At 36.5% G+C, this 15,727-nt stretch overlaps 1 protein-coding gene across 1 annotated transcript in view; it reads left to right on the forward strand.

Moving 5' to 3' along the window:
- IARS2 (isoleucyl-tRNA synthetase 2, mitochondrial) overlaps positions 1–15,727 on the forward strand; it is a 66,200-nt gene that overhangs the window by 18,868 nt on the left and 31,605 nt on the right. The window contains exons 3-12 of the mRNA XM_058700595.1: positions 921–1,080; positions 2,145–2,293; positions 2,376–2,425; positions 2,507–2,616; positions 2,936–3,026; positions 3,858–3,973; positions 8,120–8,289; positions 11,960–12,050; positions 13,307–13,458; positions 15,556–15,716. Coding sequence (XP_058556578.1) covers positions 921–1,080; positions 2,145–2,293; positions 2,376–2,425; positions 2,507–2,616; positions 2,936–3,026; positions 3,858–3,973; positions 8,120–8,289; positions 11,960–12,050; positions 13,307–13,458; positions 15,556–15,716 — 1,250 coding nt within the window. The remainder of the gene's footprint in view (positions 1–920; positions 1,081–2,144; positions 2,294–2,375; positions 2,426–2,506; positions 2,617–2,935; positions 3,027–3,857; positions 3,974–8,119; positions 8,290–11,959; positions 12,051–13,306; positions 13,459–15,555; positions 15,717–15,727) is intronic.

Below are 15,727 nucleotides of genomic sequence, written 5' to 3' on the forward strand. Positions count from 1 at the left end.
GTTGATTTAAATAATATACCTACTGTAAAGTACACAAATCTTAAGTGCATGTAATTAGATGACTTTTTATGTCCAGTGATAACCACCCAGATCACAGGTCTTCCTCTTGCCCCTAGGTAAGAAGTTTGAGAGTTAGAGTTTTAAGTGGGGGAAGGTGTGGGAGGAATGTGTAATATCTTTTCTAATTTTGATAAATGTGGAAAGGAGGAAGTAATTTTCTGGACGACTGCATTATTTCCTTTTGGGAAGAAGGAAATTGAGTTTGGAGCCAAATCTATCCTTTGCCTTTGATCTTCCATTTTGTAATGGTAATACATGTTTTAAAAGGCTGCCCTCTAGTATCTAAAATGAACTAAGAAGAGAAATCAGTTATAGAACTATACCTAGTGAAGGTCTAGTGTTTTAATAAGGGTTCTGTCAATGAAAGAAAGAGTTAACTGTGATATTCCATACTCTGGGTGCATTATAAATTCTGCATTGATTATATACTGTTTCTAAGCTGAATATAAATGATATTGGATTTTTCATGTTAATGCTTTTAGTATGAGTAAAGCAAATTTATAACTGACTTACTTTTACCCTCTGGTTTTTAAGAAGTCAAAATTGTTTCTTAAGAAGGTGGTATAGCCTGCTTTTCTGCATATTCCAACTTGACAAATTAATAATTCTGGGCATAATGTTTTTCACTTTGAAACCTTTTATGTGATTTGTTTTCTGGAGTTAATGGCACTTTTAAACTTCAAATATCTGTTACTTTTGTGTTTATGTAGAACTTGAGTTAACAGATTTAATAGGTTATTTTGTTTATGTAAATCTTTTTAAAATTGGGCTTTCCCAGTGTTTTACAATGACATTAAAGTAATGTAATGGTAGGCCACGTGCTTTATGTGTGAATGATGATTATCATTTTATCTTTGCAGATTTTGAAGGATATAGCCAATCGATACCATATGATGAGAGGTTCCAAAATACATTTTGTGCCAGGCTGGGATTGTCATGGGTTACCCATTGAAATAAAAGTATTGTCAGAACTTGGTGGAAAAGCTCAGAATCTTTCAGCTGTAGAAATTAGGGAAAAAGGTAAATAATCCCTATTTCTTTTTTTAAATGGTTATTCATAAACACTGGTCCCTAGGAAAAGTCAGGACTTAATCAAAGAGACTTTCTGTTGTTTTTTGGTTTTGGTTTTTTTGGTTATAATGGTATCTATTAGAAACCAGTTTTTGTTACAGAAAATTCAGATCTCATTTAAGTGACTTTTGTGAGAACTTACGTTCAGAGACTGAGGAAAGGTTTGTGAGCATTTCCACGTACATTTTCCAATTTTTTGATGTTCATATTTTGTGAAATTATTGTGGTCAGTGTTTTTATTTACTTTCCTAGCTGGAGTTTGTTGACCTATTTCAGGTGCTAGACTAAAAGTCAATTCTAAAATGCATATATATTTTTTAAATTAATCTCTTATTTGATCCTTTAGTAGCTGGGTGAGGGAGGAATCTTCTGTTCTTAAATTATCATGTATTTAGATATGATGGTGAAGATTTTTGACATCACTGTGAAACATCTTCGTGTTAATGGCCTAAACTAGATGTACTGATTACTTTTTCTGTGTATAATGAAATAAAAATTACTCTTACCTTTTCCCAAATTAAGAAATACGAAAAATAATTTTTCCAGTTTATTTTTTCTAAATGTAAAGTTCATTGTATAAAGTCTAAAGAATAGTTTTGAAATTCTAATTAATTCTAGAATTTGTTTTAGTTATCGTCTAGACACCTTTAACTTTCAAAATAATTTCCCTATTATATACATTTTGTACTGTATACTATGTACAATACCTGCTTTTAGAGACCTACATACTAAACCATCTTTAAGAGTTTGAATTTATTGGGGCTCCTGGGTGGCTCAGTTGGTTGAGCATCCAACTCTTGGTTCTGGCTCAGGTCGTGATCTCACGGTCGTGAGTTTGAACCCCACATCATGCTTTGTACTGGAAGCCCTTCCCCGGCTTGTTCACTCGCTCACTTGCTCGCTCTCTCTCTCTCTCAAAAAAAATAAACATTAAAAAAAAAGAGTTTGAATTTATTGGTTTTCAGATGCTTTTTTTTTTTTTTTTTTTTGTCTTTCTTAAATTTGTTTTTTAGCTAGATCATTTGCTGAAGCAGCAATTGAGAAACAGAGATCAGCATTTATTCGTTGGGGAATAATGGCAGATTGGAATAATTGCTACTATACATTTGATGGAAAATATGAGGCCAAACAGTTGAGACTTTTCTACCAAATGTATGAGAAGGTAATGAAGTATTTTTTTTCTTTGAGTATGTTAAATAATGTGTTACAAAATTCCAGCTTTCATATGTATTTGTCTTTCATAGGGCTTGATTTATCGATCTTACAAACCTGTGTTTTGGTCTCCTTCATCAAGGTATGTATGTGTTTTTGGTAGTGAAAGTGGAGAATTTTGTGAGGCCTTCAAATATTTATACGTAATATTCTTAAACCTTAGGACTGCATTGGCTGAAGCAGAACTTGAGTATAATCCTGAACATGTCAGTCGCTCAATATATGTAAAATTCCCTCTCTTGAAACCTTCTCCCAAGTTGGTATCTCTCATAGGTAAGATTTATTCATTGCTTGAAATTTATTCAAGTTACAGAATTGTAACATTTGGTAGCATATTTAAAATTTTATTTTCACAGGGGTGCCTGGGTGGCTCAGTCGGTAGAGCGTCCAACTTCAGCTCGGGTCATGATCTCACAGTTTGTGAGTTCAAGCGTCAGAGCCCCGCGTCAGGCTCTGTGCTGACAGTTCAGAGCCTGGAGCCTGCTTTGGATTCTGTTGTCTCCCTGTCTCTCTGCCCCTTCCCCGCTCATGTTCTGTCTCTCTCAAAAATGAATAAACATTAAAAAAAAAAATTAAAATTTTGTTTTCACAGATGGTTCATCTCCTGTTAGTTTTTTAGTCTGGACTACCCAGCCTTGGACAATTCCTGCCAATCAAGCTGTTTGTTATATGCCAGACTCAAAGTAAGTTTATTTCTATATTTTTTGTTCTATCCACAAATAGGAGCAGTTTCATCATTAGCATTATTTTGGATTTATTTTATCATTGTTCTCTTAAAATTCGGTGAATTATAACATAGTTATTGTGTTCATATAGGTTTTTTTTTTTTTTTTAACGTTTATTTATTTTTGAGACAGAGAGAGACAGAGCATGAATGGGGGAGGGTCAGAGAGAGAGGGAGACACAGAATCGGAAGCAGGCTCCAGGCTCTGAGCTGTCAGCACAGAGCCTGACGCGGGGCTCGAACTCACGGACCGTGAGATCATGACCTGAGCCGAAGTCGGACGCTTAACCGACCAAGCCACCCAGGCGCCCCTGTTCATATAGGTTTTATTAAGCTTTAGATGATTCCATTTAAGACCTCACGTGCAGCTTTTTTGGAAAACAAATGTAAGGGATGAAGTTCTTTGAAAGTAGTGCTTTTTTTTAATTTTGAAGTTAGTTTTCCTAAAATGATGTAAAACATTTAAAATACCTGTGGCTTGGGGCGCCTGGGTGGCGCAGTCGGTTAAGCGTCCGACTTCAGCCAGGTCACGATCTCGCGGTCCGTGAGTTCGAGCCCCGCGTCAGGCTCTGGGCTGACGGCTTGGAGCCTGGAGCCTGTTTCCGATTCTGTGTCTCCCTCTCTCTCTGCCCCTCCCCCGTTCATGCTCTGTCTCTCTCTGTCCCAAAAATAAATAAAAAACGTTGAAAAAATAAATAAATAAAACTAAATAAAAAAAAAATAAATAAATAAAATACCTGTGGCTTTTCTTTTTCATTATTAGTAATTTTCTCCTAAAATTTTATTTTAGGTATGCTGTTGTGAAATGTTCCAAATCTGGGGACCTGTACATACTTGCTGCAGATAAAGTAACATCCATTGCTTCTGTTTTGGAAACAACACTTGAAGTTATTTCAACATTTTCAGGTGAAGATTTATAGATACTCTGACCATCACAGTCATCAGAGTATCCATTTGATTTGAGTTTAGTATTTGGCTGAACATTTCTCATTTTAAATTGAAACAGATATGGCCTCTGTTTTTGTAGAATATATTTCACACTGATTACACTGAAGGAAAATATATATTAAATGTGATAAGAGTCTAGAAAATATGAACATTAACAAAAACACTAACAGTATATCTGGCAAACACCTAAAGAAAAATTAGATAAATGTCCTTTGTACTATGTAGAATGTACAAGTATCCTTTTAAAATTTTATTCAAAGGATGCCTCCTGGCTCAGTCAGTAGAGCATGTGACTCTTGATCTCAGGGTCATGAGTTCAAGCCCCACGTTGGGCATGGAGCCTACCTACAATAAAAATTTCTTAAAAATTAAAAACAAAAAAATAAAATTTTACTCAAAATCGAGTCACCAAAAATTCTTGTTATCTGATTTAATCAGAGACACAGGGAAGGAATTAAATATGTTTATTTTTTGGTATATGATTTTAATGAGGAAATTTAATAAATTCAGAAAATTATTCCTGAGATTGTTCTTCTGTCAAAAGAATCCTTAGTAAGCTGTAATTTGTAACTTCTGAAGTATTGATTGATTTTGAAATATAATTACTAAAATCTAGGGAAGTCCATTTATTTATTTTAATTTATTTTAATGTTTATTTTTGAGAGAGAGAGAGACAGAGCATGAGCAGGGGAGGCACAGAGAAAAAGGGAGACACAGAATCCAAAGCAGGCTCCTGAAAGCTCAGAGCCCAATGCAGGGCTTGAACTCATGAACTGTGAGATCCTGACCTGAGCCGAAGTTGGACACTTAATCAACTGAGCCACCCAGGGCACCCCAAAATCTAGGGAAGTTTAAAATTACCTTTTATCTTTAGGGATGATACATCTTTGCGTTCCTTGAATTTCTTACTTAAAGAGAAAAATCACATGAGTAGGATGAGTAGAGATACCCCGAAATGGAAAGATTGCCTAGTCAAATAAAGAAGCCCTCTAAATGCATCATTTTAGACGAGATTGGGCGTGTTCAGGGTGGTATGGCCACAGACCTAAATGTATCATTTTAGGTGCAGGCCAATTAGAAGTTGAAGCGGTCTTAACAAAAATAAGAGGGTTTTATGTCAAAAGCAGGAAAGAAGCTACAAAATGTTTGGTATTTAATACTATTTGGTCCTTGTTGGTGCCGTAAGTAAGTTAGAGGATCCAGCATATTCTTTACCCCATAACCCTCTCCTATCCCTTTTTTAAGCACAGAAGGTAGTACAGATTTCACTGAAAAGTTAGATGTTGTTGCAGAAGCTGAATGGCATTCCCATGAGGTGTTTGAAGGTACTCAGGTTAGATTGGATAATTGTTTCAAATTATTACGTCAGAGAATTATTGGGTTGCCGTTTTGAGCCACCACATTTTAGAGGAGTAGGTACACTTCTCATCTGCGGCAAATAAACTGATGACGGATAGCTTATTAACTTATTAAAGTGGGAGGAATGTTGAACAGCTAAAATGTAATAACTTGTGTAGGATAGCTTTTCTTTACAGAAAAATATAAATTGTTCCTTATTGACCAAAGATCTTTGTTGGGAGGGGAGAGAGAATATTGACTGGCAGATACACTAAGGATGGAGATAAAGGAAGGTTAATGGGTGAAGTTTACTTTGCCCTAAACCTTTCATTTCCATACTAAAAATGCTTGACAAGTACAACGTAGGGCCACAGGGACTTGTCTTACTTGCAAATCTAACTTAAAGAAAGGAATCAAAGTGAAAAAATCAATATTAACAATTCTCTTCATTGACAGCATTATGAATTATCTTGGAAAACATGTATCCTGAAGTATTCAAGTTTTTCCTAGTAATTTAAGTATTTTCTAGGAATAAAATGCCAAGTCATCCAAGTCCAACAGTGAGGAGAACTTGTGATTTATTTTCAGAAAAGGGAGTTCATTGCCATCAGTTATAAGGGAATGTTAATTTTTCTCAAGCCTTTTTAGTCGTATTCTGTTATAATCAAAATGAAATCAGCAACAGGGCTATCTATGAAATGTTAAAGTTAAAAGATTTGTATTCTTTTGGTGATATTGAATCGGTTACGTCTTATTCCTCTACAGCCAGAAAGGAAGGATCATAAAAGTGGAGACATTGCTCTGTGAGGACAGATTTTTTTTTTTTTAAGTTAATATTATTTAGTTTAGAAAGATGAAGGATGATTTGTGGGAAAGATCTTAGGAGTAAGGGGACCATTGAAATTTCTTTAATTATTGAAGAGTAGATAGACTTAACAGACTTACCTAGTACATCTTGGTAAATACATAAGTAGAACCAGGTAATCTTTTTAAAGTTTGGGGACTTAATTATTTCTGTTGTTTTTAGAGCATATGAAAGATTAATTTATAGAATCCAAGTCAAGAAGCAGTAAAGGTGAGAAACATTACTGATAGTGTGGAAAAATTGACAGATGGTGGATACGATGTATTATTAAAAGGGCTGGGGTCGGGGCGCCTGGGTGGCGCAGTCACTTAAGCGTCCGACTTCAGCCAGGTCACGATCTCGCGGTCCGTGAGTTCGAGCCCCGCGTCAGGCTCTGGGCTGATGGCTCGGAGCCTGGAGCCTGTTTCCGATTCTGTGTCTCCCTCTCTCTCTGCCCCTCCCCCGTTCATGCTCTGTCTCTCTCTGTCCCAAAAATAAACAACCTTGAAAAAAATAAAAAAATTTAAAAAAAAAAAAAAAAAAAAAAAAGGGCTGAGGTTATACAGAATGTTAGAGTCATACTTGCTTTGGAAGTTGGATTCAATCATTTATTAGCCATGTAACACCAGGCATATTGCCTACATTTTCTTGTTTTCTGATTTATAAATTGCAGATAATATTAGGTGTTTGGTAGTATTATGAAGATGAAGTAAGAATTTATGTTGAACCCAGTACATGGTAGGTACCTACTGACTGTTAGGTATTATTTATCATCTCTTACCTTTTTAGGGTAACATTATGAAAAGCAACAACAGTTAATTCCCATAGAGATAGTGTTAGAACCTGTTGGTCATTGATCTGTTCTAATTTCTTTGTCCTTATATTCCAAAAGGTGCATAGCTGTACATAAGTTAGAGAAATCTTGGGCTCATTTGTGTTGTCTGTTATAATAATTGCTAATATTTTATTTTTATTTTTATTTATTTTTGATTTTTTTAATGTTTATTTTTGAGAGAGAGACAGAGCATGAATGGGGGAGAGTCAGAGAGAGAGGGAGACACAGAATCTGAAGCAGGCTCCAGGCTCTGAGCTGTCAACCCAGAGCCTGACGCGGGGCTCGAACCCATAGGCGGCGAGATCATGACCTGAGCCGAAGTCGGACGCTTAACCGACTGAGCCACCCAGGTGCCCCAATAATTGCTAATATTTTAAATCATTTACTGTGTGGCAGTTATTGTGCTGAGTGCCCCAAATACTTAAAATGTATTACCTCAATTTATCCTCATGGCAACCCTCTGAGATGGGAACTGTAATTTTCTACATACTATAGGTTCCTAAAGGTCACAGTGCAAGTAAAAAGGGAAGCCAAGTTTGAGGCCAGTCTTGTTCCAGATCCTGCACTTTTCTTTTTTTTTCTTTTAATTTGTTTTAATGTTTATTTTTCTTGAGAGAGAGAAAGAGAGAGGGAGACACAGAATCTGAAGCAGGCTCCAGACTCTGAGCCGTCAACATAGAGCCCGATGTGGGGCTCGAACTCATGGACCGTGAGATTATGACCCGAGCCAAAGTCAAAAGCCTAACTGACTTAGCCACGCAGGCACCCCTCTTTTTTTTTTTTTTTTTAATTGAAGTTTATTTATTTATTTTGAAAGAGAGGGAGAATGAGCAGGGGAGGGGCAGTGAGAGGAGAGAGAATTCCAAGCAGGCTTTGTGCTCCACACTGAGTACAACGTGGGGCTCATTCTCAACGATGGTGAGATCATATCCTGAGCCAAAAATCAAGAATCGGACACTTAATTGACTGAGCCACCCAGGTGCCTGGAAGATCCTGCACTTTTCACTTGCTACTCTCTTGCTACTCTTAAAGGGGTAGAAACATTGTTACGTAAGATAATTCTTAATTATGGTTTTTTTCCCCACAGGTGTAGATTTGGAAAATGGTACTTGTACTCATCCTTTAATTCCTGGTAAAGCCTCTCCTCTTTTACCTGCAAATCATGTGACCATGACAAAAGGAACAGGGTTGGTTCACACAGCCCCAGCCCATGGTATGGAAGATTACAGTGTAGCTTCTCAACACAACCTGTCCACGGTACTTTTCCTCTTTTCTTTCCTTTTTAATTGTTGCTTTTGTAGAATTAAAGTGATAAATCCTAATTAACATCTTTATGTTTTGGTGATAAGCAATCATTTTTGTCACAATTAAGTTGTGAAATGCTCGGGTTTGTTCAGTACCCTAATGCCTCGTTAATTCATACTAATTGAGAAAGGTTTTGGAGAATTAACACAAAATCACAGAATTAGAATTGAAAAATACGTATTAAATGGGGAGAATTTTTTCTCTTTCTGTTTGAAAGAGCAGTTTGTTTTTAAACAGTCCTCTTTAAATTTATGTTATACATGTCAGTTACTTAGGGAGTTTTTTCCTTTAGTTAAAAGTGAGTCCCAAAGTCAGCACAATATATGTACATTACAATTGATCTGGACATTAATAGAGACCAAGTTAAAGGTATTTTTAGTATATTTAACTTTTTAAAAAATTATTTTATTTTTCATTATCAAAAGTGTACTCTTTAATCCCCACCCCTATTTCCTCCATCCCCTCCTCCCCCCTCCCCTCTGGTAACCATCAGTTTGTTCTCAGTAGTTAAGAGTCTGTTTCTTGGTGTCTCTCTCTCTTTTTGCCTTTTGTTTGTTTCTTAGATTCCACATATGAGTGAGATCATATGGTATTTGTCTTTTTTGACTGACTTATTTTGCTTACCATTATACTGTAGATACATCCGTGTTGTTATAAATGGCAAGATTTCATTCTTTTTTATGGCTGAATAATATTCCAGTGTGTGTGTGTGTGTGTGTGTGTGTGTGTGTGTGTGTGTGTGTGTACTGAGCCACCCAGGCGCTCCTGAATTCGTGTTTTTTTTTAATGTTTTTGGGTAAATACTCAGTAGTGTGATTACCAGATTATAGGGTAGTTCTGTTTTTAACATTTTGAGGAAACTCCATACTGTTTCCACAGTGGCTGCACAGGTTTGCATTTCTACTAACAATGCACGAGGGTTCCTTTTTCTCCATGTCTTTGCCAACACTTGTTGTTTCTTGTGTTTTGATTTTAGCCATTCTGATAGTTGTGCAGTGATACCTCTTTGTAGTTTTGATTTGCATTTCCCTGATGATGAGTGATGTTGAGCATCTTTTCATGTCTTTTGCCCATCTGGATGTCTTCTTTGGAGAAATGTCTGTTCATGTCTTCTGCCCATTTTTAATTGGATTATTTTTGCGGTGTTGAGTTTTATAAGTTCTTCATATATTTTGGATACTAACCCTTTATCAGATATGTCATTTACAAGTGTCTTATCCCATTTAGTATTTTGCCATTTAGTTTTTTTTGGTTGTTTCCTTCTCTGTGAAGAAACTTTTTATTTTGGTGTAGTCCCCATAGTTTATTTTTGCTTTTGTTTCCCTTGCCTCAAGAGACCTCTCTAGAAAAAAGTTGCTGCAGTCAATGTCAGAGAGGTTACTGCCTATGTTCTCTTCAAAGATTTTTATGATTTCAGGTCTTACATTTAGGTCTTTAATCCATTTTGAGTTTGTTTTTGTGTATGGTGGAAGAAAGTGGTCCAGTTTCATAACTTTGCATGTAACTGTCCAACTGGAAAAATTCGTTGAAGAGACTTTTTCCCATGGTATATTCATTCCTCCTTTGTCGAAGATTAATTAACTATATAATTGTCAGTTTACTTCTGGGTTTTCTGTTCTATTCCATTCATCTATGTGTCTATTTTTATGCCAGTACCATACAATTACTATCACTTTGTAACATAACTTGAAATCTGGAATTGTGATACCTCCAGTTTTGTTTTTCTTTTTAAAAATTTTTCTAATGTTTATTTTTATTTATTTATTTATTTATTTATTTATTTATTTTTCAACGTTTTTTATTTATTTTTGGGACAGAGAGAGACAGAGCATGAACGGGGGAGGGGCAGAGAGAGAGGGAGACACAGAATCGAAAACAGGCTCCAGGCTGCGAGCCATCAGCCCAGAGCCCGACGCGGGGCTCGAACTCATGGACCGCGAGATCGTGACCTGGCTGAAGTCGGACGCTTAACCGACTGCGCCACCCAGGCGCCCCTCTAATGTTTATTTTTAAGAGAGAGGGAGAGAGACAGAGACATTAGAGGGAGCATTAGAGGGGGAGGGGCAGAGAGAGGGAGACACAGAATCCGAAGCAGGCTCTAGGCTCCGAGCTATCAGCACAGAGCCCGATGCAGTGCTTGAACTTATGAACCATGAGATCATGACCTGAGCCAAAGTTGGACGCTTAACCGACTAAGCCACCCAGGCGCCCCTGTTTTTCTTTTTTAAGATTGCATTGGCTATTAGAGGTCTTAGGTGTAGTTCCACACAAATTTTAATATTTTTTGTTCTGTGAAAAATGCTGTTGGTATTTTGATAGAGAATGCATTAAATCTGTAGATTGTTTTGGGGAGTATAGACATTTTAACAATATTTGTTCTTCCAACCCATGAACATAGAATGTCTTTCCATTTCTTGGCATCATCTTGAATTTCTTTCATCACTGTTTTACAGTTTTTAGAGGACAGGTCTTTCACTTATGGTTAAGTTTATTCCTAGATAATTTATTATTTTTAGTACAATTTTAAATGGGATTGGTTTCTTAATTTCACTTTCTGCTGCTTCATCATTAGTGTATAGGAATGCAACAGATTTCTGTACATTGATTTTGTATCCTGTGACTTTACTGCATTCATGTACCAGCTCTAGCAGTTTTTGGGTGGAGTCTTTAAGGTTTTATATATATAGTATCATGTCATCTGCAAATAATGAGAGTGTTATTTCTTTCTTAGCAATTTGGATGCCTTTTCTTTATGTTGTCTAATTGCTATGGTTAGGACTTCCAGTGCTATGTTGAATAAAAGTGGTGGGAGTGGACTTCCTTGTCTTGTTCCTGACCTTAGGAGAAAAGCTCTCAGTTGTTCCCCATTGAGTACATTGTTGGCTGTGAGTTTTTCATACACAGGCTTTATTATGTTAAGGTATGTTTTCTTTACTACTTTACAGAGGGTTTTTATCGTGAATGGATGTTGTACTTTGTCAGATGCTTTTTCTGCATCTGTTGAAATGATCATAATGGTTTTTATCCTTTCTCTTATTGATGTGACACCATGTTGGTTGTTTTGTGAATCTTGAACCACACTTGCATACAGGAATAAATCTCAAATGATTACGGTGTGTGATTTTTTAAAAATGTATTATTAGATTCAGTTTGCTAATATTTTGTTGAGGATCTTACTTTTTTTTTTTTAATTAAACTTCAGGTATTTGTTTTAATAAGACATTGTGCCTTTTGGGGTGCCAGAGTGGCACAGTCTGTTAAGCATCTGATTCTTCATTTTGGCTTAGGTCATGATCTCACAGTTGTAAGATCAAGGCCCTGCGTCAGACTCTGTGTCAGACTTTTCCGCTGCGTGGAGCCTGATTAAGATTCTCTTTCTCGCTCTCCCTCTGCTCCTCCCCTGCTTGTGTGCTTGTGCGCGCCCTGTGTCTCAAAAACAAAAAAGACATTTGCCTTTTGTGGTTTAAATGTGTGAATCCACAAATTTGTATTAACTAAGAAGCATCCAGATTTTCAGTGCAGTGAAAGACTGTACTGACATGTTTTATATAGATTGTTTTGCCGGGTAGTGTCATAAGATAAAATATCTTGGTACTTTGTTGTTGAAAATAACCCTTTGTAGGATTGTTTAGTGGATGAAGGTGGAGTTTTCACAGAAGTTGCAGGTCCTGAACTTGAAAACAAGGCTGTCCTTGAAGAGGGCACAGATGTGGGTGAGTATTGTATGTGTTATTATGATAAATAGATATTTTCTGAAAAGCAGCCAGCAGTAAGCTTTGCTGGTTCTTCTCCCATCTTACACTCTCATTAGTAACAAAAATCTGAAATTGTATTTTATTTTACTGCATGGTTTAAAATGGAAGTTGGGACTTGTTCATCTTTTGCTTTAAAATTGTTCTGTTTAAGCAAAGCAGGGCAGTCAACAGGGAGTGGTGTTATTTTATGGCTATGGCTGTATTAGTTTTGTGGAGAAATAAAATCAAGCTTGAGGCTAGGTGCTGACCGTGTATCAGACACTACTGTTTTTCTAACCCTCTTGTAAATCACTGATCCCCTGTGCAGCGCTGTTTATGTACTATGATCTTCGGGGTCCTCCAGCCTTGACTTGTCTTTTTGACTTTTTATAGTTATAGACCCAAGGACCAGGTACTGTTAAGACCTTTCTTCGCCCACACTAAGACTAAGGCTAATTAAACATGGTGTATTACTTTCCTGGAACTACTGTAACAAATTACCATAAATCTACCAGCTTAAAACAACAGAAATTTATTCTCACAGTTCCGGAGGCTAGAAGTCTGAAATCAGTGGTTTGGCAGGGCCTTGCTCCCTCTGAATGCTCTATGGAAGAATCCTTCCTTGTTTCTTCCTAGCTTCTGATGGTTTCTGGTTATCCTTAGCTTTCCTTGGTATCACTCTAATCTTTGCCTCCGTTGTCACAAGTCCTTTGCTCTTGTGTGTCTCTCCTCCCCTCTTATTAGGACACTAGTCATTGGATTCAGGGCCTACTCTAATCCAATGTGACCTCATCTTAACTTGATTACATCTGCAAAGACCCTATTTCCAAATATGGTCACATTCACAAGTACTAAGGGTTAGGATGTGAACATATCATTTGGGGGGATAAATTCAACCCACTATAGCTGGTTTCTTTTGGATTCTTTGGAGACCATTTTAAGATTCATGGTATGAAAGATTATGGCTATGAGTTTCAAACGTAGAATTTTAGATATATCCTATTTATCTTTCCTTTGGAATGAAGAGCCATGGGAATGGCTTAATTTAGAGTCTACTTAAGGTTTTGTAGTCCCTGCTTTTTTTTGCCAAGAGATTCCCAGATTATGCCTCTATAGCTACTCTTACCAACTGGTACCTACTGGTTCAGATTAGTACTCCCTGGGAATTACAGAACTATTAGGATTTTCATAGTACTTTTTAATTCTAATGTAAATTGTTATTGATTTTTTAAAAGTTATAAAGATGCTTCAGGCTTCAAAACATTTGTTGAAAGAGGAGAAATTGGTACACAGCTATCCCTATGACTGGAGGACTAAGAAACCAGTGGTTATTCGTGCCAGCAAGCAGTGGTTTGTAAATATCACGGATATCAAGGCTACAGCCAAGGTATACGAGACATCCTGTTGTGAGCATTGGGTTTTAATTCCTTCAGTATGAAAGGATTGCATGGGAGGTTGAAGTAGGATTTGGGGAATAGAAGGGATTGCTGCTATTATGATTTGGTGATGTGATTTGGTTTCATAAAATTATAGTTTTAGATTTAGAAGCATCTTGGATTTCCATTCCTTCATTATACACGTGTGGCTTAAAGAGGTTAAGTGACATGCCCAAATTTCCTGCCCAGTATAGTGAAAGTAATATAGAGTTAGGACAGATGTGAGTTCGGGAGGTGGTTAGCCTCTCAGAACCTCAGTTTCCTCATCTATATAAAGTTGATAATAATGCCTACCTCGTGGGGTAAGTGAATGAGGGTTCCAGACCAGTGTCTGGCACATAGTAGACATTTCAGTAAAACTCTTTAAAAACGCTTTGCTTCCTTAAGATTGAAATTGCAGTCCATTCAAAAAATTGTTGCTTTGACTTAACAAATACTTTAAAATGGGTATTCTAAATATTAATATATATTTGAGCTCCTTCATTCACCACATAGTATATGTATCTCTGTGTGTATGTGTGTGTGTGTGTGTGTGTGTGTGTGTGTGTGTGTTGTAAACAACTTAATTCTGTTGAATGAAAGAGCTCAAATACATATTTGTTAGCCAGGCTGATAATGAAGATACTTTACGTTACTGCTTTCATCTTAACATATAACTGTAATCAGTTGGTTTATTTGTTGACTTGGCAATTTGAAGCCCTTGCCAAAGCCGGGCAAGCAGTTTACATTTTCTGTGTTTGTATAGAGTGGACAACTATCGTACGGACTGTTTTATTGTTTGCATTCCCGTGAAGCCTGTTTTCCTTTGTTGTAAATGTTAAGTTTTGTAACTTCAGCTCTGCACAGATTTTTGATTGAAGAACATCTAAGTCTGATGCAGAATGCTGGAGCCTAGTGTTTTGTTTTGTTTCGTTTTGGTTTTGATTCCTTCACAGATAATTTTCAGTTTCTCATTGCAGTAATAGAATAATGTACTGCATGTTTCTCCTACCCAAATTCAACATTAATCACCTTCTGGCCAATTTTATTTTGTCTGCACCCCTCCTACCACCTTCCTTTCACTCTCCACCCATTGGATTATTGTGAAGCAAATTTCAGGCCTTATGTCTTCATAAAGATTTCAGTTTGTATACCTGAAAGATAAAGACTATTTAAACATAATTGAACTGCCATTGTTACCATCTTATAAAAGTAATAGTTATTGCTTAACAAAATCAAATATTCAGTCTGTATTCATATTTCTTGCATTTTCAAACCAAGGATGAATCAAATTGAATCGCATATGTTGCCATTCTTCCGGTAGGTTTTGAGGGAGGGGATTTCTTGTAGTTGAGGTTAAGTGAGGAAAATATTTAAATCGCTCTGCAAGCAGAAAAATGCTTAATTAATGGCTCGATTCTTAAAAATGAAGTTGACATGTTTGTCCTTTCTTGAGATTAGTACCAAACATTTTTCTTATATAACTCATCTTTTGGTAACTGACAAATGAAATGAAATAAAAAACAACTTTTTGGGGGGCTGAAGGTAGAGGAAGTTCTTGCGAGAGAGCAAATAAATAGAAAGTGACTGTGATTTTCAGAATGTTTTCTGTGTTGTAAACCATAGTATGTGAAATTAGGTTATATTGCAGCCCTTGTTTATCAGCCTAAAACAGCAGCTTATTTTTTAAGTAAGTACTTAAAAATTATTGTTGCAGTCATGTTTGAATGTATTTTAACTGTGGTTTAACTAAGTGTAATACTTCTACTAACCGTAGTATTACCAGTTTTGATCTAGGGTGTTTGGAAATCAGTAGAAAATCTCTTGTCCCGTCCTCTAAAGGTGAAGTCTGTTCTCAATGTTATTTATTAGATCCTTTGTGGCCTTCTTTTAACTTTGCTTCATTTACTCTGAAATCTGTTTTTTAGTTTAATTTTTTGGGTGTGGGGAGGGAGACATGTAAATGACTATAAACATCCAAAATAAAGAGCTATGAGAATAAATAGTGGAAGTTGTGGAAAATTTGTTCTGCTTACTCTCTCTGGATGTGATTTGTGCATCAATTACAGGAATTGTTAAAAAAAGTGAAATTTATTCCTGGATCAGCACTGAATGCCATGGTTGAAACGATGGACAGACGGCCGTATTGGTGTATATCAAGGCAAAGAGTTTGGGGTGTTCCAATCCCTGTGTTTCATCACAAGACAAAAGATGAATTCTTGATCAACAGGTAGAACTCTT

The sequence above is a fragment of the Neofelis nebulosa genome, chromosome 15, assembly GCF_028018385.1.
Source record: "Neofelis nebulosa isolate mNeoNeb1 chromosome 15, mNeoNeb1.pri, whole genome shotgun sequence".
In the NCBI taxonomy this organism is placed as follows: Eukaryota; Metazoa; Chordata; class Mammalia; order Carnivora; family Felidae; genus Neofelis; species Neofelis nebulosa.